This window comes from Protomyctophum parallelum, assembly GCF_964188405.1.
Source record: "Protomyctophum parallelum genome assembly, chromosome: 8".
Classification (NCBI taxonomy): domain Eukaryota; kingdom Metazoa; phylum Chordata; class Actinopteri; order Myctophiformes; family Myctophidae; genus Protomyctophum; species Protomyctophum parallelum.
This window is the reverse complement of record NC_139703.1, coordinates 23,609,488-23,633,483: the sequence shown is the minus strand read 5'-3', so window position 1 is coordinate 23,633,483 and position 23,996 is coordinate 23,609,488. Positions and strand designations below refer to the sequence as shown.

General features: G+C 43.3%; 1 protein-coding gene across 1 annotated transcript in view; it reads left to right on the top strand.

The window, feature by feature from the left end:
• Positions 1 to 21,980, top strand: part of slc12a5a (solute carrier family 12 member 5a) — a gene marked incomplete at its 5' end in the record, with an annotated part of 108,313 nt that extends 86,333 nt beyond the window's left edge. Inside the window, 10 exons of the mRNA XM_083771078.1 lie at positions 2,062 to 2,230; positions 4,153 to 4,348; positions 7,947 to 8,116; positions 10,395 to 10,526; positions 11,894 to 12,001; positions 13,450 to 13,569; positions 16,809 to 17,023; positions 17,580 to 17,594; positions 18,412 to 18,545; positions 21,839 to 21,980. Of these exons, the coding sequence (XP_083627204.1) occupies positions 2,062 to 2,230; positions 4,153 to 4,348; positions 7,947 to 8,116; positions 10,395 to 10,526; positions 11,894 to 12,001; positions 13,450 to 13,569; positions 16,809 to 17,023; positions 17,580 to 17,594; positions 18,412 to 18,545; positions 21,839 to 21,930 (1,351 nt within the window). The 3' untranslated portion in view covers positions 21,931 to 21,980. The remainder of the gene's footprint in view (positions 1 to 2,061; positions 2,231 to 4,152; positions 4,349 to 7,946; positions 8,117 to 10,394; positions 10,527 to 11,893; positions 12,002 to 13,449; positions 13,570 to 16,808; positions 17,024 to 17,579; positions 17,595 to 18,411; positions 18,546 to 21,838) is intronic.
• Positions 21,981 to 23,996: the final 2,016 nt, after the last annotated feature.

Below are 23,996 nucleotides of genomic sequence, written 5' to 3'. Positions count from 1 at the left end.
TGGCGCGCTATGAGCTTGTAGGTCTGCTATCTTTCAATAGCTAAAGCACAACATAGTGCTAACACCAAAGGGGGTTCCCGCCCCAAAATGGGTTAATACAAAGTGTTGTATTATGTTTAATGCCTAATCCTAACCATGACCCCCGACCTGGATCTTTTTCCTAACTGTAACTAAGTGTATATAACGACCCCAAATCCTTTTAACCATAAAACATCCATGTCTCTCTCTTGTGAGGTCCTCAGTCACAATATCCTTTTCTCAAATTCGACTATACTTGAGGTGACATTTGGTATAGTAGTAGTATAGTATAGTATAGTATAGTAGGAGTATACCATTACGCACACACACACACACACACACACACACACACACACACACACACACACACACACACACACACACACACACACACACACACACACACACACACACACACAATGTACAGACCGTTAGGCAGAATCATTTGAAAAACTGTGCGAGTCAAACATCCAGTCTCAAGAGACTACACACAACAAACACAGCAACACAAATAGACTAAAACCATCACACCGCCGTCGACATTAACAGGCAGCCCACACACGGCGAGTGTGTTGCTTTGTTGCCTCTAATTAACGTGGACATTAACAACAACGACGTGTCCCTGCATGTTCAGCCATGCCTTCCATTCATCTGAACCTCCTCGCAGCAGGAGGGAGCCGCCATGTGTCTAAGCGGGGGTTCTGTGATTGGACATTAACCCATTCTGACCTGAGATCAGATTCATACGAGGTTTCCACTGGACACACACTGGTCTGATTAACCCATTCTGACCTGAGATCAGATTCTAAAAATGTCAGTCGTTCTTCGATTTTTCAAAAAAAATAGCAGACCTACAAGCTCGTAGCGCGCCACTCGGTGGCGCGCTATGAGCTTGTAGATCTGCTATTTTTCAATAGCCAAAGCATAACATGATGCAACACCAAAATGGGTTCCCGTTCAGAATGGACATTAACACGTGAACCCGTCCCACGCCGTGCTCTAGTGGTGGCCATGATGTAACCGAGTACATTTACCCTATACTTGAGTAGTGTACTTAAGTACATGTTTTGAGTGTCTAGTACTAGTATTTGGTATTTCTTTTTTGGATACTCATGGCTTTCAATCCGCCACATTTCAAAGACAAATATTGCACTTTTGACTCCATTACATTACTAAGAAGAGGGGTAAATACTTATTGAATTATAGCCACTTACTGTATTTCAAATATTGTGAAAACAGACGATCTACGTAAGCTTGTGACCTTGTAGATTTTCACTATTATTGATGTCTGTCGAACATTTCTAGAAAATCGGAAACTTTTGGTTAAATGGGAAAAAATGTCAACGCGCCATCGCAAGGCATTGATATTAAAAAAAAATAAAGTGCACATTGTAACTTGTAGTTTTGAATACTTGATCATATAGTATTTTTAACCCATTCTGAACGGGAACCCATTTTGGTGTTAGCATCATGTTATGCTTTAGCTATTGAAAAATAGCAGACCTACAAGCTCATAGCGCGCCACCGAGTGGCGCGCTACGAGCTTGTAGGTCTGCTATTTTTGAAGAATCGAAGAACAACTGACATTTTTAGAATCTGATCTCAGGTCAGAATGGGTTAAAAGCGTCTATACTTGTATTCACCTCGAGTACAAATTGGACATTTGAGTCACACACACATTTGACCAGGAATAACATACACACTGTCTCTGCGGTATAGCCTACTGCGGTGTGAGTGTTTCGACTTGACATTAACACGTGAACCCTGCCCCCATGGCTGTGCTATCCTCTGCCTTTTTCTCACTGGCCTCTTCCTCCTTCAGAACTCCTGAACTTTCGCGCTGCTCACCCGGCCTTTTCTTCTTCTTCACACCTCTGTTGTCCCACCACCACCACCACCGCCGCTCGTCTTCGCCTCCCCCCCTCGATCCTCATTCCTCACCACACCCTCTACTCCCTTCTCTCTCTGTCTTTCTCCTCCTCCCTCTTTGCTCCCTATACTTCCCCTGCTTCCTCCTCCTCCTCCTCCTCGTTATCCAAATAGGCCCCAGCTGCTGGTGCTCGTCAACACGGACGCGGAGCAGAACGTGGAGCAGCCTCGCCTGCTCTCGCTGACCAACCAGCTGAAGGCGGGCAAAGGCCTCACCATCGTGGGCACCGCCCTGGAGGGCACCTACCTGAAGAACAGTGAACAGTCCCAGAAGGCCGAGAAGGTACATCAAGTCCAGGATGTTGTATACCCCCATAACTTCAGTCTAATGTATATTCGTATTTAACCCGTTCTGACCTGAGATCAGATTCTAGAAATGTCTTCTACACATCCTGACAGTTTTCTGAAAAAGCTATGTTTCTTCTTCTTCTTCAGTCGTTTCTTCGATTTAAAAAAAATAGCAGACCTACACAAGCTCGTAGCGCGCCACTCGGTGGCGCGCTATGATCTACTTTTCAATAGCTAAAGCGTACCATAATGCTAACACCAAAAGGGGTTTCCGCCCCCAAATGGGATACAGAGGGTACGCGCATGACATCATCATTATACCCGGACGTTATGCGGGAACGTCTACTGAGTAGCAAAAGAAAACCACTTTCTGGCCTTGACAGCCAGCCCCATACATCCACACATCTGATTGACAGCCAGCCCCATACATCCACACATCTGATTGACAGCCAGCCCCATACATCCACACATCTGATTGCATTAAACTCACTTTGCCACTCGACTTTTGCATATACCCTCTATATTGTTTAGCACAGTAGCACAGTGTGTGTCGTCAATACATTTCTAATTCGATGGCACAACCTAATAAACCACCTAATTGATATTGTTATACTTATTTTATATACTTTATCGCATGATGACAAAATAGTTGATCTACATATAGCTCAAAACATTCGAAACATGCTTCTGCCTAGGATGACAAGTCCAAAATAGGGACAGCAATTTGATTGGTTAACAGCCAGTGGCGTGCATTTATGAGGGCAGGTGCTCAAGTGGAAAAAAAGGGCACCGGCTTGTGCGGTGCGTGGAACCGCCGGATGCCTTAATAGTGTGTGAGATTTATAGATTCTGGGGCATAAATAATATATTAGAAGCTTTTTAATCCAGAATTGATCGATGCCACCATGGGCCACATATACTGTACACTGTAGTGTACATTGTACAAAACAACAACAACAACAACACTGTACAAAGAAGGACTTTTACCACTAGGTGGTGCTCTAGCACCACTATAGTGTCTACGTGTGCACGCCACTGTTAACAGCTTTAACCCATTTTGGGACGGGAAACCCTTTTGGTGTTAGCGTCATGCTCTGCTTTAGCTATTGAAAAATAGCAGATCTACAAGCTCATGGCGCGCCACCGAGTGGTGCGCTACGAGCTTGTAGGTCTGCTATTTTTGAAAAATCATGGCGCAAATTTGGTAACATACTGTAGGTATAGAAACATAGGTATTTCAGAAAACTGTCATGATTTAGAAGACATTTTTTTTAAATCTCGACGTCAGGTCTAAATGGGTTGTTCTAACATGGCAATTTAGGCAAATACTTATACCTGCATAATTTAACCCATTTTGGGCGGGAACCCCTTTTAGTGTTGCATTATGTAATGCTTTAGCTATTGAAAAATAGCAGATCTACGACCTACAAGCCCATAGCGCGCCACTCGGTGGCACGCTATGGGCTTGTAGGTCTGCTATTTTTGAAGAATCGTGAAAAGTGACATGAAAGTGTTTGAGAACGACTGACATAGAAAAACTGCTTTTTCAAGAAAAAAGTCAGGATTTAGAAGACATTTGCAGAATCATTCCCAGGTCAAAATGTTGACCTGGGACCTGTTGACCTGTGTTGGGACCTGTTGACCTGTGTTGGGACCTGTTGACCTGTGTTGGGACCTGTTGACCTGTGTTGGGACCTGTTGGGACCTGTTGACCTGTGTTGGGACCTGTTGACCTGTGTTGGGACCTGTTGACCTGTGTTGGGACCTGTTGGGACCTGTTGACCTGTGTTGGGACCTGTTGACCTGTGTTGGGACCTGTTGACCTGTGTTGGGACCTGTTGACCTGTGTTGGGACCTGTTGACCTGTGTTGGGACCTGTTGACCTGTGTTAAGGCTACTTTCATCCCCCTCCCCCAGGCACTGCGTAAGCTCATGGAGACGGAGAAGGTGAAGGGTTTCTGTCAGGTGACGGTGTCGTCCAACCTGCGCGACGCCACCTCCCACCTGGTCCAGGCCAGCGGCCTGGGAGGCCTGAAGCACAACGCCGTGCTGGTCAGCTGGCCGCGCAACTGGAAGCAGGCCGACGAGCACCAGACGTGGAGGAACTTTATCGGTGGGTCTATAGTAAAAGGTTTTAATAGTTTTGGGGTTTTTTCATTATAGTTTAGTTTTAGTTAGTTTTGACATATTTTTTTCTAATTCAGTTAATTTTAGTTAGTTTTTAGAGCGGGTTTGCTGGTTTTTATTTTGGTGAAAATGCTTAGTTTTATTTTAGTTTTAGTTTAGTTTTAGTTTTTTTCGTACTTTGGTTTATTTGTGGGTTAGGATTAGCGTGACTACATGCTGCCGTACGGTGCTGAAAACTGCCGTAAAACTTGTTGGAGAAATGAGGAAATGAATCTAATGAATTTAAAAGGATTATATTGTAAGTATCCGAAAGGCATATAAATATTGATTAAAAACTAAAACTAAGGGTATTTTGTCTATAATTTCAGTTAGTTTTGAGGACACACAATACAGTTTCAGTTTAGTTATCGTTTTTTTAATTTAGTTTTAGTTTTTATTAGTTTCAGTTAACTAAAATGTTTTTTTAATTCTAGTTTTAGTTTTTTTTTAGTTAGTTTTAGTTAACTATTATAACCTCCGGTCTACACACTACACTACAGTAGAGCTATAGCTGTTTGCTGGGCTGATGCCGTGCCGAATCAATTCCCCTCCCGAGGGCCCTGGCTGGCTCGCTACACCAGATCAAAAGCACTAGCACTAGCGCTATCGCCGCTGCTGCTCCCATAAGCCAAATTCCCAATACCCCCAAAATCTCTGCCACACTCGCGCTCACTCACACTCGGTCACTCTGACTCCAGCATGGCAAATTATGGTGGGATTGGTGACCTGCCGAAATATGTGACCATCTCGTGAACTTCACACAACTTACATAGAAGTATTTAAATACGTGGACTAAATACTGCTATAGGTTGAACTCTGCTAATGAACAAACTGCAACAATTTACATTAGGACACACTAACATTATGTGATTGTCTACGGACTCTACGCGATTGTCACATATTTCAGCAGGTCACCAATTTCACCGCAACACCACCATGCTGGACTGAGCGAGTAGTAGTGAGTGAACGAGTGGCCGATATTTGGGGTATTGGAATTTGGCTATAGAGTTATAAGGCTGCTCCCTGACGTTGGATCTGCTGTTTTTGAGAAACTGTTGGACAACCAAAAACACTAGCTGGGGTTCTGGTGTTACATTCCTGTGTTGAAATCGGTGAACTATGAATATGAATATGTTTTCGACGGAGGCAACAGCTGTACTGTACCTATTAGAAATAGTCTCGCACAGGGCCCTGCAAGCTGTGGGCCGTGGCGTGGCGGTTAAGCCATTCTGACCTGAGATCAGATTCTAAAAATGTCTTCTACATCCTGACAGTTTTCCATTCTGACCTGAGATCAGATTCAAAAAAATGTCTTCTACGTCAGTCGCTCTTCGATTTTTCAAAAATAGCAGACCTACAAGCTCGTAGCGTGCCACTTGGTGGCGCGCTATGAGCTTGTAGATCTGCTATTTTTCAATAGCTAAAGCATAACATAATGCTAACACCAAAATGGGTTCCCGCGCAAAATGGGTTAAGCTCCAGTAAGTTCCATTGTTAATGTGGACCTGGGCTGATATATCGGCCTTTATTTGACCCTTTTTTTTTATCCTATATGCTTACTATATGTGCTATTTATATTTGTTTATTTTATTTGTTATTTATTATATATATATATATATATTATATATATTATATATTATATATAAAAATGTATTATAAAATAAAGTCTAGTTTATATGTATTCTATTTAAACTTGTTTGCTTGTTCATTGTTGAATTAAAGTTCAATGTTTCATTTTCTATATTATGTTTTTATTTTTAATTTTTTTCTATATCAAAGTTTTATTTTAGCTATCGATTTATAAATGAAATGTTCCCAAATGGAAATCGACGTGAAACTCGGAGTCAAAGTGGAAACATGGGTAAGCTATTACTGTATGCTAAACCTTGGTGTAAACATGGGTAAGCTATTACCGTATGCTAAACCTTGGTGTATTACCGTATGCTAAACCTTGGTGTATACGACTCTCCGAAATCAGAGAATGGGACATCAAACCCCAAAAAACTTGGCATAGGTTATGGGCACATTGAACTAGGTCCAGTTTTCAACAGTCTATATTCAGAACAAAGTCTGAAAATGGCCTCACTCGGGGGAGGGGGAAACTTCTCATTAGAGGTCTCTCCTTCCCACGGGTTTTGTGGAGCCGGCCTGAGGGGAGTGTCTTTAAACCATTCTGACCTGAGATCAGATTCATACGAGGTTTCCACTGGACACACACTGGTCTGATTAATGGGAGTAGAGAGGTTGTCCAGGGTCAAAGACCTTCCAGCACACAGCTGCCTGGTTTAGTTCTACAAGCTGCTGCTGCTGTGGTCCCACTAATACCCCAGCTGTGTTAACATTCATGCATACATTCCTTGTATTGTTAGTGTGTATATAGTTAGTGTACAGTTGAACTTGTGTGTAGGGCTGCAACCATATGGAATCGATAGTATTCTTAGCGATTGTTAGTCCTTTTTCGATGAATTGAATGATCAAGAAGCACTTGATTACATTGATGAATTGACGGCGCAGGATTTATTTTATTTTATATAATGCAAATAATTACACACTACAAGCCCTGTTTCATACTTCGGCACACAACAGTATACAACAGTTTTTTTTTCCGCAGATTTTAGAAAATCTTTGAAAAAGTTTTTCCCCTCCCCAAAATGAGACTTTTATTAAAAATCAATATTGTTTTTTTATATAATAGATTAAATTGATTCGTTCAATTAACTGTTACACCCCTACTTGTGTGCAGGGCTGGACTGGGACAAAAATTCGGCCCCGGGCATTTCGCGTGAATTTGGCCCAGACCGGCCGGCCCACCACAACCAGCGCGCAGATAGCAGAAACTCTAGCGCCCGCTCCGTCACGGCACACACAAACAAACAAGGCCTAATACCACCACGTTTACAGAACAACATAGGCCTAAATGATACAAACCAACAGACTACTGTCACCAAAAAAAAGGGGGGGGGGGGGGCCTACGGTGGCGGCCCCCTACGGTCGCGGCCCACCGGGGCAAATGCCCGGTATGCCCGGTGGCCAGTCCAGCCCTGCTTGTGTGCCTTGGTGCTTTTATTTTATTTTATTTCCAATAGATAAATGAAGGCTCTCTGAACACCTTCTGGGTCATTTGTGTCCTCTTCTCCTGAGAGCTTATCTGATATCCAGGGACGTGCAGAGAGTGTTAGAGAGGGGCAGGGGGCTAAAATCCCGTAAGAGGTCACTTATGGACAAGAATAGCAGATCTACAAGCTCTCAACGCGTCACAGCTATTTTCGGGGGCGCAACCCAGAACTCTTTAGCTAGTGGGGGGTGCTGTGTATACGACATGGATTTCTAAACAAATTTGTTCAATGCTGCGTTCAAGTTCAGGAGACTTCTGAATGCAATTCTTCTGAATGCTGCCTTCCAGCATGGCATGGAAAGGAGGGCATTTGCATTTCTTTCACCGTAGTAAACGCTGCATTCTTCGTGGTCTGTTTTACAGACGGGTATAACAAGGCTATACTTGTGTGAACACCTCTGATCTCTCCCGTCCCGTCCCCGTCTCATAGAGCTGGTCAGAGAGACGACCTCGGCTCACCTGGCCCTGCTCGTGCCCAAGAACATCTCGGCCTTCCCGTCCAACGGCGAGCGCTTCACCGAGGGCCACATCGACGTGTGGTGGATCGTCCACGACGGGGGCATGCTGATGCTCCTCCCCTTCCTCCTCCGCCAGCACAAGGTACACACTGTCACCACACGTGCACTTTTACCTCAACGCTTCAATAGACTTCACCTGGAATCAGTGTTGTTTTCGTCGACTAAAACTAAGACGAAAAATTGTTCGTCGACTACCTTTTTCCACTGAAGAAAACTAAATGGAAACTAAATTAAAACTATGCTATGGTGACTAAAACTAAGAGTAAATATACTGACAATTTCGTCGACAAATAAAAACTAGACTAAAATGTTAGGAAGGGACTAGTGGACAACAGATCCAGTATAAGTCATTTTATAAGTCAAAATAGCCGATCTACAAGTAGATCGGCTATTTTCAGCAAGTGTAAAATAAGTCATTATGACAGCAACAAGGCCCGCAAAAATACATTTTAGTCGACTAAATCTCCTGTAGATTTAGTCGACTAAAATCTCATGACATTTAGTCGACTAAAACTAGACTAACACTAATACATTCCAGGTGACTAAGACTAAGTGAAAATTATTCAGGAGACTATGACTAAAACTAAAATAGAAATGTGCTGCCAAAAACAACACTGCCTGGAATGGAATGAAATGAAGTCGCCTTAGGGGGCGATCCATTTGCGGTTATAGGGATGTCCAGATCACTTTTTTTTATTTTACTCCCAATCCGATTCCTTTGATTTTGAATATCTGCCGATGCCGACGTTTCCCCATCCAATATTTATATTTGTATACAACACACCATATACACAATAGTACAATATCAAAGATCTGAGACGATATCCATTCTTAACCCATTCTGACCTGAGATCAGATTCATACGAGGTTTCCACTGGACACACACTGGTCTGATTAACCCATTCTGACCTGAGATCAGATTCTAAAAAATGTCAGTCGTTCTTCGATTTTTCAAAAATAGCAGACCTACAAGCTCATAGCGCGCCACTCGGTGGCGCGCTATGAGCTTGTGAGCGCTATGAGCTTGCCGGACTATTTGCTGTGCGTCATTTCCCTAGTTACTCAATTCAATTAAATTAAATTCTACTACTCTCTCTCTCTCTCTCTCTCTCTCTCTCTCTCTCTCTCTCTCTCTCTCTCTCTCTCTCTCTCTCTCTCTCTCGCTCTCTCTCTCTCTCTCTCTCTCTCTCTCTCTCTCTCTCTCTCTCTCTGCATTTCCTGTCTCTGCCATTTTTGCCATTTTTATAAACAGTGGATAGGGCAAAATGTGTGAAATTGATGGCTCAATTTTTGGTCAGACCCCCCGTGACAATTATAAGAACCCTTCGTCCCTGCTTTCGTCCCTACTTTTAAATGTTTTGTAGTTTCTGAGTTATTTAACTTAAACGCCCAATGCATTCTCAATGGCAATAGCACAAACGTTGTAGTCCTACAAACTAGAAGCCCCATTCAAACCTATTTAGGTTCATCTTAAGGTGGCCTGAAAAGGAATCTTTGAAATGTTTCATAGTTTTAGAAATATAGTACTTTCAAATTTGACAAATTTATAATGGGGCTCAATGGAAGATTTTGGCACGTCAAAAAATCACTTTCACCTAGAAACTCCATTCACACTTTTTATAATTCTGCTTACTGTGGAGACACATTCTGGAACATTTTACTTTTAAATATTTTGTAGTTTCTGAGTTATTTAACTTAAACGCCCAATGCATTCTCAATGGCAATAGCGCAAACTTTGGCATGCTACTAGTCCTACGTACTTACACCTAGAAATCCCATTCAAACTTTATTATTATAAATAATATAAATAATATATAAAAAATAATATTCATCTTACGGTGGACATGTTTGCCTTAAAAGGAATCTTTGAAATGTTTCGTAGTTTTAGAAATATAGTACTTTCAAAATGTATAATGGGGGTCTAATGGCACATCAAAATATCACACCACTAATGCTTACACATCAATGGTTTATTTACAAACCCAACCCAATTATCATTTTTAAACAAAATGACACCAGAGGGGTTTTAATAACAAAATGATAGACAATAGGCCTATGGTGGAATATGACATCAAAGCATTTAAGCAATAAGTTGCTAACACCGTCACCGTCCCACTTGTCCCACACAAGTGATACTGAAATTCTGCACAATGAGTACTTTTACTTTTGGTACTTTACGTACATTTTGACGCCAATACTTTTGTACTCTTAATCGAGTATACATTTTGAATCCCGGACTTTCACTCGTAACAGAGTATTCCTATACATTGCAGTATTTATATGCTTTTACTCAAGTAAAAAAAGATGTGAGTACTTCTTCCACCACTGAGTGGTCACCGGTTGCATTTTTTGCTTCTCAGGTGTGGAGGAAGTGCAAGATGCGCATCTTCACCGTGGCCCAGATGGACGACAACAGCATCCAGATGAAGAAGGACCTCACCACGTTCCTCTACCACTTGCGTATCGACGCCATGGTCGAAGTCGTAGAAATGGTGAGCATTGACCCATTCTGACCTGAGATCAGATTCATACGAGGTTTCCACTTGGACACACACTGGTCTGATTAACCCATTCTGACCTGAGATCAGATTCTAAAAAATGTCAAGTCGTTCTTCGATTTTTTTTAAATAGCAGACCTATAAGCTCGTAGCGTGCCACTCGGTGGCGCGCTATGAGGTTGTAGATCTGCTATTTTTCAATAGCTAAAGCATGACATGATACTAACACCAAAATGGGTTCCCGTTCAGAATGGGTTAACCAATTTTGTGTATACACGTCCTTTATATCCAAACCGCGGGGTTGCCTTGGACATGTATGTCTTTTTTATCGATATATAAAACATTTAAAAATCTGATGTTCTCTCCTTATATCCGATAATCCAAATATCGTGATATTGTCATTATCGAGGTTTGCCACATATATCGTATCGTGAGGTACCCATATCGTCCCACCCCTATACTGTTCACCATTTTCAAAGCATCTGTAATGATTAACATTTACCATTCTATACTGACTGATTGACTGAGTGTTCAGTGATTAATAGTAGCCCTGAGATCTTTCTGAAAAAGCTATGTTTCTATGTCAGTCGTAATTCGATTTTTGAAAAATAGAAGATCTAGACCGAGTGGCGCGCTACGAGCTTGTAGATCTGCTATTTTTCAATAGCTAAAGCATGACATAATGCTCACACCAAAAGGGGTTCCCGCCCCAAAATGGGTTAAGAAGTCACTTGGGCCTCATTCACACGTACCAAATAGCGCGCGCTATGAGCTTGTAGATCTGCTATTTTTCAATAGCTAAATTATGCGTTCGTTCCTCTGACATGCACACGCGCGCAGACAGCATTACATTCACAGAAAACCCACCCCATAATAGAACCGCACTACTGACAACTGAATGGCTGTTTTCATTGTACCGCACCTGGAGAGATTAATGTACTGACTTTGACTGTATTGAACTACATTACCTTCTGTGAGCAACGATTATTCCCAGAGACCGTTACATTGTAGCCAAATGATAAGCTCTGGGTTAATACAGGACAAGAAATAATGGGTGTTTAAGTCTGATAAGTTGCCGAAGGAGTTCTTTCAGAGGGCAGACAGATCAGATTGATCAAATGGACTTCTGGTAGAACACCGAACAGACAAAATATGAGGAAAGTCACGCATGGCCCTGACTGCTTAAAAACTGCTCTGTGCGTGGCATTTTCACATCCATTTCCCCATAGTTCTCTTTATCACAGAGCATTATGCTCGGATGAATGCTCTGGCATTTTTACTATTTCCAATGTTTTTTGTCTTTCCGTGTTTCGATAAGAGAAATAATGGGCCCGTGATATATCCGTCTCCCTCCTCTGTAGCAAGACAGCGATATCTCAGCCTACACCTACGAGAAGACCCTGGTGATGGAACAGCGCTCGCAGATCCTCAAGCAGATCAACCTGACCAAGACCGAGCGTGAGAGAGAGGTAAGAGAAAGACGTCGTTTTGTTCAAGGTTATCTGAGGATTCTTTGGGTGTCTATAACTCTGTGTGCCAATTCTTCTGTGCAGTGCATTTCGGAGTTTCACTTGATTTCACTCGACTTGGTTCGACTTTTGTTTTGCTTTGACTTGACGGGCCCACCGCTGGTGGGCCGTGAGGAAATGATGAAAGTATACATAAAAAAATATCTGATGACTTCAAGGGTTAGTTCCAATTTTAAAGCTGTACGGGACATACTTTTCATTAACGTAATGGTTGCAAAGATATTCATTGATTCCCCAAGTCCCGTGGTGGGAGTTCTGGTCTTGTTTTGGTGAATATTAAGTAGTTCCCGTTGTTGGTGGTCTGGGGGACACACATTATTAAAATAAATGAATCCACACTTGTTGACCTTTTCTACCATAAAGCGCAACTTTCGTTCAACTATAGAACTGAAATGAAATAAAGGATTTTTCTACCTCAACTGCACAGAGCTGCCTTGGATCTTCTTTAAAGTTCGCCAACTCAAAGGTATAGAACTTTTAAAGAACGCGTGTGCTGTAAGTGTAATAAGTGGCGGGAGGGCACCCGACCCAATTTTTCCAATTCGTGGGTGTCATTTTGAAAACAAAATGGGGTCAGCAGCATAAGTGTTTTCAAATGTCTCTGTTTTTTATGGAGTCAGAAATAGCAGAGCAGTGTGGTTACAAATGTAGCAAAGAAAAAGTCATAGAATGAAAAAACGTGGATATAGTGCTCCGCAGTGTTGTTTTTGGCAGCAAATTTTGATTTTAGTTTTAGTCATAGTCTTTGGAATAGTTTTCATTTAGTTTTAGTCACATTTTAGTCACCTGGAATGTGTTAGTGTTAGTCTAGTTTTAGTCGACTAAAATGTATTTTGGTGGGCAGAGATGGGCAGTATTTTACATACATGTATTTGAAATACGTATTTGAAATACTTTTTTGTATTTTGTAATTTGTATTTCGCTGGGATGGAAGAAATGAGATGTATTTTGTATTTAGATACATTTTTTGACCCAGTATTTGTATTTTGTATCAAAATACAAATACCATCAGAGATGGGCAGTATTTGAAATACGTATTTTAAATTTTGCCCATCTCTGTTGGTGGGCACTGATGCTGTCATAAGGACTGTTTTTACACTTGCTGAAAATAGCCGATCTACAAGCACAGTAGATCTGCTATTTTCAGCATGATGCAACCAAGTGTAAAATGACTTATACTTTATCTCTTGTCCACTAATCCCTTCCTAACATTTTAGTCTAGTTTTTATATGTTTACGCAATTGTCAGTATATTTAGTCTTAGTTTTAGTCATCATAGCTTAGTTTTCATTTAGTTTTAGTCGACGAAAACAACACTGGCGCTCCGTCTCTTTCATCCTGTGTTCTCGTTCTCGTTTCGTTCGTCTTCCTTCGTCTGCCGCTGCGCAGATCCAGAGCATCACCGATTCCTCCCGCGGGTCCATCCGCCGCAAGAACCCAGCCGCCGTCACCACCGCCGTGACCGAGGACCTGCCGGGCGGGAGCAAGGAAGAGAAGCCTGAAGAGGAGGTATGATGATCCATGACTCTGTTTATCGTCTGGTTCGTTTTATTATGTTCTTAACTCAACCCATTTCTTTCACCCAGTGTCAATTATCTAATGTAATCCTGGGCTCTATACACTCCCCCCGCCAACCTGGGGAGGAGCAACGGACTGACCTCATGCTCCCTTCTATGCATGAGGAGTCCAAGCCACTTCTTTTCAGCTGACAGGGGGGGGGGGGTTCCCTGGCTGGACGTAGTGCGTGGCAGGAACACGTTATTCCAAGATCTTTAGAGGTTATTTCAAAGAACCTTTTAATTACAAATTATAAGCAGCAGATCCACAATCTCGCGAGGATTGCACCACTCGGTTCACACGGGTGTGATTTTTGTTTCATATACCTCATACTGCAACTCCACTACAATGATTTGACAGCTTGAGTTACTATAGTTGCTTAGCAGATTTAGATGAACACAAAATTATGATGTATTAGTATTATTAAAGGTATATTCAGTGATTTCACTTAATTCAAATATCACTTATTTTTTTGTTTTGTTGTGATAATATTCTCTACTATAGAGTGTGCTGGCCATATAAGGAGTTCCTCCCTGTACCCAGTTAACCCCAGGGGGTCAAAAAACCTTAGGTTTTGTTTTTGGCTCTCTATCCTGATTGGATGATAGGTCCCAGCCAGAAATGAAACCTAAGGTTTTTTGAGTGAAATCACTGAATATACCTTTAATATAGGTTTAGTTAAACTTCAAGCGGCACTATGTAACCTTTCTTTTTAATGAATAAAATGAATTTTTGTCCAATGTGTATACTGTATAATAGTGTATGTTAGTACAATAAAACTTGCAATTGGGGTGGTTGTATTTAGTCTCCCCGCTCTTCTATTGAGACATTTAGATTGTGTCAAAGGTCCACTCTCCAAAATACCAAACATCCGCAGCTGGGGAAATACTTATACACAAACTTGATTTATACTTTGCTCATGGGGTGTTGTGCACCTGTAGCCTAATAGCCGAATCTAACACAATGCATCGCAGCGTTGAGCTTGACTGTAGATCTGCTATTTTTTGGTTGTGTTAGATCCGGCGCGCGACAAAGTATATAAATCAGGCTTTTAATCCATTTTTGGGCGGGGACCCCTTTTGGTGTTAGCGTTACGTTATGCTTTAGCTATTGAAAAATAGCAGATCTACAAGCTCATAGCGCGCCTTTTTTTTAAATCAAAGAACGACTGACATAGAAACACTTTTCAGAAAACTGTCAGGATGTTGAAGACACTTTTTAGAATCTGATCTAGCCCCTTCTCTCATCTCTCTCCTCTCTCACACACACACACACACGCACACACACACACACACACATGTGGTCGACTTCACCCGCACGCCCGCATTCTCCACCACCTCGACTTCGGCTCACTCTCTCAAGCTCTCTCCTCTCGTCTCTCGCCTTATCTTCTGTGTGTGCAGGTGAGAAAAGAAACCCAGGGAGGGCTTATATGTGGTTCTCACCAGAGAAACCCAGGGAGGGCTTATATGTGGTTCTCACCAGAGAAACCCAGGGAGGGCTTATATGTGGTTCTCACCAGAGAAACCCAGGGAGGGCTTATATGAGGTTCTCACCAGAGAAACCCAGGGAGGGCTTATATGAGGTTCTCACCAAAGAAACCCAGGGAGGGCTTATATGAGGTTCTCACCAAAGAAACCCAGGGAGGGCTTATATGAGGTTCTCACCAAAGAAACCCAGGGAGGGCTTATATGAGGTTCTCACCAGAGAAACCCAGGGAGGGCTTATATGAGGTTCTCACCAGAGAAACCCAGGGAGGGCTTATATGAGGTTCTCACCAAAGAAACCCAGGGAGGGCTTATATGAGGTTCTCACCAAAGAAACCCAGGGAGGGCTTATATGAGGTTCTCACCAAAGAAACCCAGGGAGGGCTTATATGAGGTTCTCACCAAAGAAACCCAGGGAGGGCTTATATGAGGTTCTCACCAAAGAAACCCAGGGAGGGCTTATATGAGGTTCTCACCAAAGAAACCCAGGGAGGGCTTATATGAGGTTCTCACCAAAGAAACCCAGGGAGGGCTTATATGAGGTTCTCACCAAAGAAACCCAGGGAGGGCTTATATGAGGTTCTCACCAAAGAAACCCAGGGAGGGCTTATATGAGGTTCTCACCAGAGAAACCCAGGGAGGGCTTATATGAGGTTCTCACCAAAGAAACCCAGGGAGGGCTTATATGAGGTTCTCACCAGAGAAACCCAGGGAGGGCTTATATGTGGTTCTCACCAGAGAAACCCAGGGAGGGCTTATATGAGGTTCTCACCAGAGAAACCCAGGGAGGGCTTATATGAGGTTCTCACCAGAGAAACCCAGGGAGGGCTTATATGAGGTTCTCACCAGAGAAACCCAGGGAGGGCTTATATGTGGTTCTCACCAGAGAAACCCAGGGAGGGCTTATATGTGGTTCTCACCAAAGAAACCCAGGGAGGGCTTATATGTGGTTCTCACCAAAGAAACCCAGGGAGGGCTTATATGTGGTTCTCACCAAAGTTAATATACAATTTAACAAATAGTAATATGCAAATAGTAAGACAAAGTAATCAAACATAGGTATGGAAAAAAACAAAAACAACAAGAAATACATTATTTACACTTGTGAAGTGTGTGTGTGTGTGTGTGTGTGTGTGTGTGTGTGTGTGTGTGTGTGTGTGTGTGTGTGTGTGTGTGTGTGTGTGTGTGTGTGTGTGTGTGTGTGTGTGTGTGTGTGTGTGTGTGCGTGCGTGTCTGAGTCCGAGTATGTCTGAGTATGCACAATAAGGCTACATTACGTTAGAATCAATTGGAGAGGGTAACTTCTAGAGGCTGTCCCTCAATCTATGTTTAAAGTTACAGAGTGAAGATGAGGAGTTGGCAATACGTATGTGTGAATTCCAGAGTAAAGAACCTCTGACTTTTATGGAGAACTGGCTATAAGAGTGGATGAAGGGAGGATGAATATTGTCAGATTGTCTAGTATTATAATCATGAACTTGAGGAGTTGGTCTTAAAATATTCGTTGAAAGTTGTATAGGAAGCATATTTGGAAGGTAAGTGCATTTATATATGAAAGAACAGGATTGTACTATGTTAATGTCATAGATAGACAGTACATTTAGATCCTTAAACAAAGGAGCAGATGGAGCCAAATAGCTCTGCCCCGCCGCCGTCGTCATCTCTCAGTCAAAGTCGTCCTCTTCTTCCCCCTCCCCCTTCCAGGTGCAGCTCATCCACGACAACACCACTCCGGCCAGCCCCGCCACCCCCGCCGCCACCCCCGCCACGGGGGCGGAGCCCCAGAGCCCCGGAGAGCAGGTGCAGATGACCTGGACCGAGAAATGCGACGGGAGGGAGGGGACGCCCAAGAAGAAGCCGGCGCCGAGCGGGGGCGCAGCCACGCCCGAGGGCATCAAAGATATCTTCAACATGAAGCCGTGAGTGCCCCCCCCCCCCCCCCCCCCTGATGTTTAGGACAGTGGTTCTCAAACGTTGTCATATCACGGACCCCTCAAATGAACACTTATTTATCCGCGGACCCCCCATTTGAAAACAATTTGTCACGGTTCTAGACTTCTAGCAGTGATTTTCAACCATTTTTTCATTACAAGGACCCGTAGTTTGACATGCATTATAGGGCTACGGACAGACCTCCATTTAATGGGATTTCTATCTCTGGGAACCCAATTTATAATTGTAAAATCTATGTTTAATTTAACTCTGAGAGTGTATACCCAAATGGAACCACACCTGGTTCCATTTGTACACTCTCTGAGTTACAGCAATCCAGTCAAACCCCTATAGTCAAGCTCACAGCTGACTTCATTATTTTTCCGGTGCAAATTTCAAATGGTGCTATACTGGTCTACTATAGTACAAATACTATTAACATTGAGTGGCTGCAGTTTCTTTCCAACTGTGAAATGTAAAGCTGCGATGCATAATGTTTGGGAGCACTGATGACCATGTGTTTCTCTTCTCGCCATGCTGCAGTGAGTGGGAGAACCTGTAAGTATTGAAGTCCGTTTGAAGCTCAAACTCATACATTCTCATACTATGGACCAAGTTAACCGGTCAGTTAACCGGTCAGTTAACCAGTCAGTTAACCAGTCAGTTAACCAGTCAGTCACATGGATGCATGTGGAGGATGAGGTCATTGTGTCAATGAGCTTCCATCACCCTATTAACGATTTAGGAGCTGAAGACGCTTTGAATCATAATACAATCATTTAGGGCTGGCTGGGTGATAAGTATATAGTACTGTATACATGTTTACCAAATCATGATTTATGGTCATGTTTCACCAGGAGCCTGGATTGCTTGCTTCTAGGTATAAAATGTGTTGTGGGGAGCTAGCCCCTCCTATATTCAGCTATTAGTGTAGATTGTCATCTTACACAAACAAAATTAAATTCCCATTGACAATGAATGGAGACTTTTACGTCTTATGTGTCTGAGCAAATAGACATGTTACGTCATGATGATGTACGATGATAAGAGCACGCCTCGCTTCACACGGGTGTGTTTTCTTTCAAATCTCTATGGGAAAACTGTATGGGTTTTCTACCTGTGACACCGCAAAATGGGCACTACTGCTATGCCCTATAGCTGATCTTATAGATGAGCAATCGTAGCTATTTTTTTTAAATAGCTACTAAAAGGTTACCTATACAATACGTGATTAAAACTAGTATATATCCAAATGACCAGATGATATCCAGTCTCATATGACGTTGCCCAGCCTTATCATTAGGACTCTTTTAGCTGTTGTTGGACTGTGTGTGAAGGTGATTTCAACCTTTCGTCTCACGGTGTATTCCATCAGGAACCAGTCCAACGTGCGCCGCATGCACACAGCGCTCAGATTGAACGAGGTCATCATCAAAAAGTCCTCGGAAGCCAAGCTGGTGCTCCTCAACATGCCCGGAGCTCCCAAGAACAGGATGGGCGACGAGAACTGTATCCTTCATTCTCCTGGTTTCGCTTTACATTTTGACATTTTGGGTGTGGATAAAAAAAATAAAACATGTTAGTTTACGGTTTCAGAACGACCAGGGCCCCATTTTTAACTTATTTCGTTTCATATTTCTAAATGTGTCAAAAACTACAGGGCTATTTCCGTGGCCTCTCGTGCAACAAGCGAGCGTCGACTCGTTGCCCTCACCGTTTGTTTTGAGGGCCAGGCAGGAATGTTGTCACTTGTTGCAGGAACTGTGAGGAACATTTATTAGCATCGTAAAAATCAGCGATCCTATCCATCTCAGCCGAGGTACAGTATGCTACTGTGGCGTCTGGACTGAACAAACTCACCAGTGACAGCGGCATCGTGTAAATGAAGAACTGGCCTTCCCCGCAGACATTGGCAAGCTCACAACGAGGTGCGGTGCAACGCAGTCTTGTAGATCTAGGCTATTTCTGGCGTGTGACAGGCTTTTAAAGTGCCAGTACATATACATTGCCTTGTCCGCAAGAACTTCTGTTTAATGATAGATAGCCCATAATATGTTCAACAAATTTGTTGTTTTTCTGAACTGCCCACAGCCCTCCTATGAGACACTGACCGAGTAGAAGATAGGAAGAAGATAGGTTGAAAAGTGGTGAAGTGGTCCTGGTCCTTTAAGTAATGAATGGTTATCATTAAAGATGGGTCTTACATTGCTTCAGTTTCCCAGTGAATGACGCAATATTTTCTAAACTGACTTTAATTGGCCTTGAACCCCCATATCAAACGGGACACTGATGTGAAAATGTAATTAATTTGTATGTAGGAGGAACGGATTGTGTGGCCCTGGTTTTTCCCTAATGGGACTTATCGAGGGTAGCTACTGGGACGTAAGTCGGGACTTGATCACTCCCGGCTGGGTCGCCTGAGTGAGGGGTGTGATGTTGCGAGAACCGAGCCCCCGATGACCTTGGGATGCGTCGCTGAGGATACATCCCAGGTGCATCCATTTATGTATGTATTTTGTTATAGTATCATTAATGTCATAATCGAACATGAGAAATAGATTCATAGTGGCGATATTGGAACAGCGAATTGAATTATAGTGACAAAAGCCTCTAGCGCCACGGGATAAAAGGTGTAACGCGGAAACCTGTGGCCTGTAGAATGTTGTTACCATAGGTGCACGTCGCTGTATGGTGAAACCTGTGGCCTGTAGGATGTTGTTACCATAGGTGAACGTCGCTGTATGGTGAAACCTGTGGCCTGTAGGATGTTGTTACCATAGGTACACGTCGCTGTATGGAAACCTGTGGCCTGTAGGATGTTGTTACCATAGGTGCACGTCGTTGTATGGTGAAACCTGTGGCCTGTAGGATGTTGTTACCATAGGTGCACGTCGCTGTATGGTGAAACCTGTGGCCTGTAGGATGTTGTTACCATAGGTGCACGTCGCTGTATGGTGGAACCTGTGGCCTGTAGGATGTTGTTACCATAGGTGCACGTCGCTGTATGGAAACCTGTGGCCTGTAGGATGTTGTTACCATAGGTGCACGTCGCTGTATGGTGGAACCTGTGGCCTGTAGGATGTTGTTACCATAGGTGCACGTCGCTGTATGAAACCTGTGGCCTGTAGGATGTTGTTACCATAGGTGCACGTCGCTGTATGGTGAAACCTGTGTCCTGTAGGATGTTGTTACCATAGGTGCACGTCGTTGTATGGTGAAACCTGTGGCCTGTAGGATGTTGTTACCATAGGTGCACGTCGTTGTATGGTGAAACCTGTGGCCTGTAGGATGTTGTTACCATAGGTGCACGTCGCTGTATGGTGAAACCTGTGGCCTGTAGGATGTTGTTACCATAGGTGCACGTCGCTGTATGGAAACCTGTGGCCTGTAGAATGTTGTTACCATAGGTGCACGTCGCTGTATGGAAACCTGTGGCCTGTAGGATGTTGTTACCATAGGTGCACGTCGCTGTATGGAAACCTGTGGCCTGTAGGATGTTGTTACCATAGGTGCACGTCGCTGTATGGAAACCTGTGGCCTGTAGGATGTTGTTACCATAGGTGCACGTCGTTGTATGGTGAAACCTGTGGCCTGTAGGATGTTGTTACCATAGGTGCACGTCGCTGTATGGTGAAACCTGTGGCCTGTAGGATGTTGTTACCATAGGTGCACGTCGCTGTATGGTGGAACCTGTGGCCTGTAGGATGTTGTTACCATAGGTGCACGTCGCTGTATGAAACCTGTGGCCTGTAGGATGTTGTTACCATAGGTGCACCACGCTGTATGAAACCTGTGGCCTGTAGGATGTTGTTACCATAGGTGCACCACGCTGTATGGTGAAACCTGTGGCCTGTAGGATGTTGTTACCATAGGTGCACGTCGCTGTATGGAAACCTGTGGCCTGTAGGATGTTGTTACCATAGGTGCACGTCGCTGTATGGAAACCTGTGGCCTGTAGGATGTTGTTACCATAGGTGCACGTCGCTGTATGGAAACCTGTGGCCTGTAGGATGTTGTTACCATAGGTGCACCACGCTGTATGAAACCTGTGGCCTGTAGGATGTTGTTACCATAGGTGCACGTCGCTGTATGGTGAAACCTGTGGCCTGTAGGATGTTGTTACCATAGGTGCACGTCGCTGTATGGTGAAACCTGTGGCCTGTAGGATGTTGTTACCATAGGTGCACGTCGCTGTATGGTGGCATTGCGTATAGAGTGGTCCTAATGGGCAAAAGGAGGTGGCTGAAATGTGCCTGAATAATGCGTTTTATATTAAACCGTACAATATGTGAAGAGATTGAATAAATAGTCTGTGGAAGTGTGGAGGCGAGTGGAGTGCCGGTAAAGCTCGGCCCTATAGCAACCAGACACCAAGTCGACCCTGTTCTGATTCTGGTAGGGGGATTACTCTGGGGTCCCACATGAGGGGTGGGTTCTCCCATGTGCAACTGGTCAGTCAGCTGTCAGTGTCACCACCAGTTAACCTGTGGCACAGTGATGTTTGTCCGGTCAGACCGGTCATTGTCACTCACACACCCAAATCCTATACGAGGTTAAGTATTTACTCGAGAAAAAGTATTTTAATAGCAGATCTCCAAGCTCATAGCGCGCCACTCGGTGGTCTGCAGGTCTGTGTAAGGTCTGTGTAACTCTGAGAGTTAATGGGTCAAATCTGTTTTTATATGCCAGGCCACAGAACCACTAGTATTAACCCATGAGGGGCGTGTATACATTAGAACATACAGTGTATAGTATAGGTATTCTTTGGTTGATTTCCTTGACCGTTTTTCCCTCCCTCCCAGACATGGAGTTCCTCGAGGTCCTCACCGAGGGTCTCAACCGGGTCCTCCTGGTTCGTGGAGGTGGCCGCGAGGTCATCACCATCTACTCTTGAGAGAGCAACCCCCACCCCCCCTCCTCCCCTCAACCCCCCCCACCTCCCCCTTCATCGACCCCTAACCCCTATAGTCCCACACCCACTGTGCTCAAACCTTTCCTTCCCCCATCACGTCATAATCACATCCACCGTGTCATTTATTTACGTTTGGAAGTCCTCTCACGCCCAGTCAACAGCCCCCCCTAGCTGATCTATAAGGTCACAACACGTTGCAGATGTGATGCGTCGTGGTCTTATGGATCTGTTATTTCTTTCACCCACGGCATCGGCGTATGACGAAGCATAATATCAGACATCATAGGAGACGAGCTGCTAAACAGCGATGAAAACGTTAACCTATACTAGACGGCCCACCGTTATACACTGGCTACCTTTTGTAACTATGGCAGACTCTTGTGTATTTTTAATTTTTTTTTAATCACCTCAAATCGTTTTTAGGAGTTCTTTAGACATTTTATTACCATGAGCGTTGCGTTAGCTTTTCTTTAAGCACAATCATTTGAAATAGACGGTCATGGGCTGTTGGCTGAGGTGTGAACGTATAATATGCATGTTTTATCTGTCTTTCTTTTAAACACAGCGGGCTATTTGAAGGTTGGACTTTTGTTAGCATGGTAGTGCCCACAGACTTCTCTGCAGCAAATTGTCTTCTGTCCAGCTGAAATGAGTTCGGAGTGTGTACGGTCAAATCCACGCGTTCCTGTTTTCGATGCGAACGATCAGCTAAAACGGTATAAAGACTGCTACCCACAGTCATGGGACAGTGGGTGGAAGGAAGAGGACACATGGCGGATGCTACAAGACTGTGAAAATCCCAGTGACATTTGAAGACTTTAATGGTACGTGGATCAAATCTCCATGACACTTTTTTGAGCACTCCTTAACACGTCCATCCTTCCTTTGGTGATTGTGTCATTTCTTTAAGGTCGATTATGTTTTCCCTTCCATTCACCCGTATTATTGTATTTCTACTCGTCCCCTATGTTACTCTCTTTTAAGTGGCCCACTCACCCAAAGTGTGCCACTTGTTAGTGCCAAAAAACAACAAGGCTAGCTTGGTTTTTAGAGATTGACAACGTAATTAAACTGTGAATACTGCGTTTCCTAAGCGGAGGGGCGGCCGTCCGACAGAGGAGTGTGGGGAGAGAGTATTAATGTGTCCCGTCGAGATCATCATTGTCAGATGCCAGCACCCCCCCTGACCTCTCGTGTGGATCAAACTGACTGTAAATAATATAAAAGCTCTTGACGCGTTGTTCAGTATGAGTGTAGTATTTTTGTGACATACTAAAAAAAAGCTTCTAGTGGAGAAAAATGTTCCTTCTCTCAAGAGGGTCAGCTCAAAACATGCTTTAGGCTCCTATCACTATGGTAACTGTCACTGTAACCTTTGACAAAGTACTGCACCTGCACTGTCCGCCACTGTGCAACAAGTGACATTTTAATCCAATCCAGTCAAGTTCATTAAATGAACAATAAATGTGTTATTTTTTCATCTAGAGAACAAAATGTATTTGTTATGTTTATAGACAGAGGTTACATACATATTTATGACTATGACTATTTAGACTTGTCACTCAAAGATATATTGTTGTTTGTTTTTTTTGCCAAATTTAGATATCCAACATGTGCCATATTATAAAGTATTTTTCAAAGATAAATAGCAAACAAATTTCTATTGTTCAAATTAGAAGGAACAAAGTGTGCTTTAATAATGGAGAGATGCCTACATGGAGTGGCAACACTGTTTGGAAAGTACCCCGGTACAGGATGATCAGTGATGTGCGTCAAATCAACCAACCTCTGTCAGCCGAGGATTCCTTGAAATTGGAAGAAAATGGATTAGTTAGTATTTAATTTGAGCACTTATTGATTGTTCACAGGGCACTGTCTGAACACAGTTAAAGAAATATCGAGTTGCGTTCTGGAAGAGCAAATGGTATCTGTATAGCTAGGGAACTCACTTGGTCCACAAGACAGATAACTCTATGCAGTAGAACCTACTAATGAGATTTTGTATCCTCTAGATTGGCATGAGCCAAACAGGTCCTTGACCATAGGAA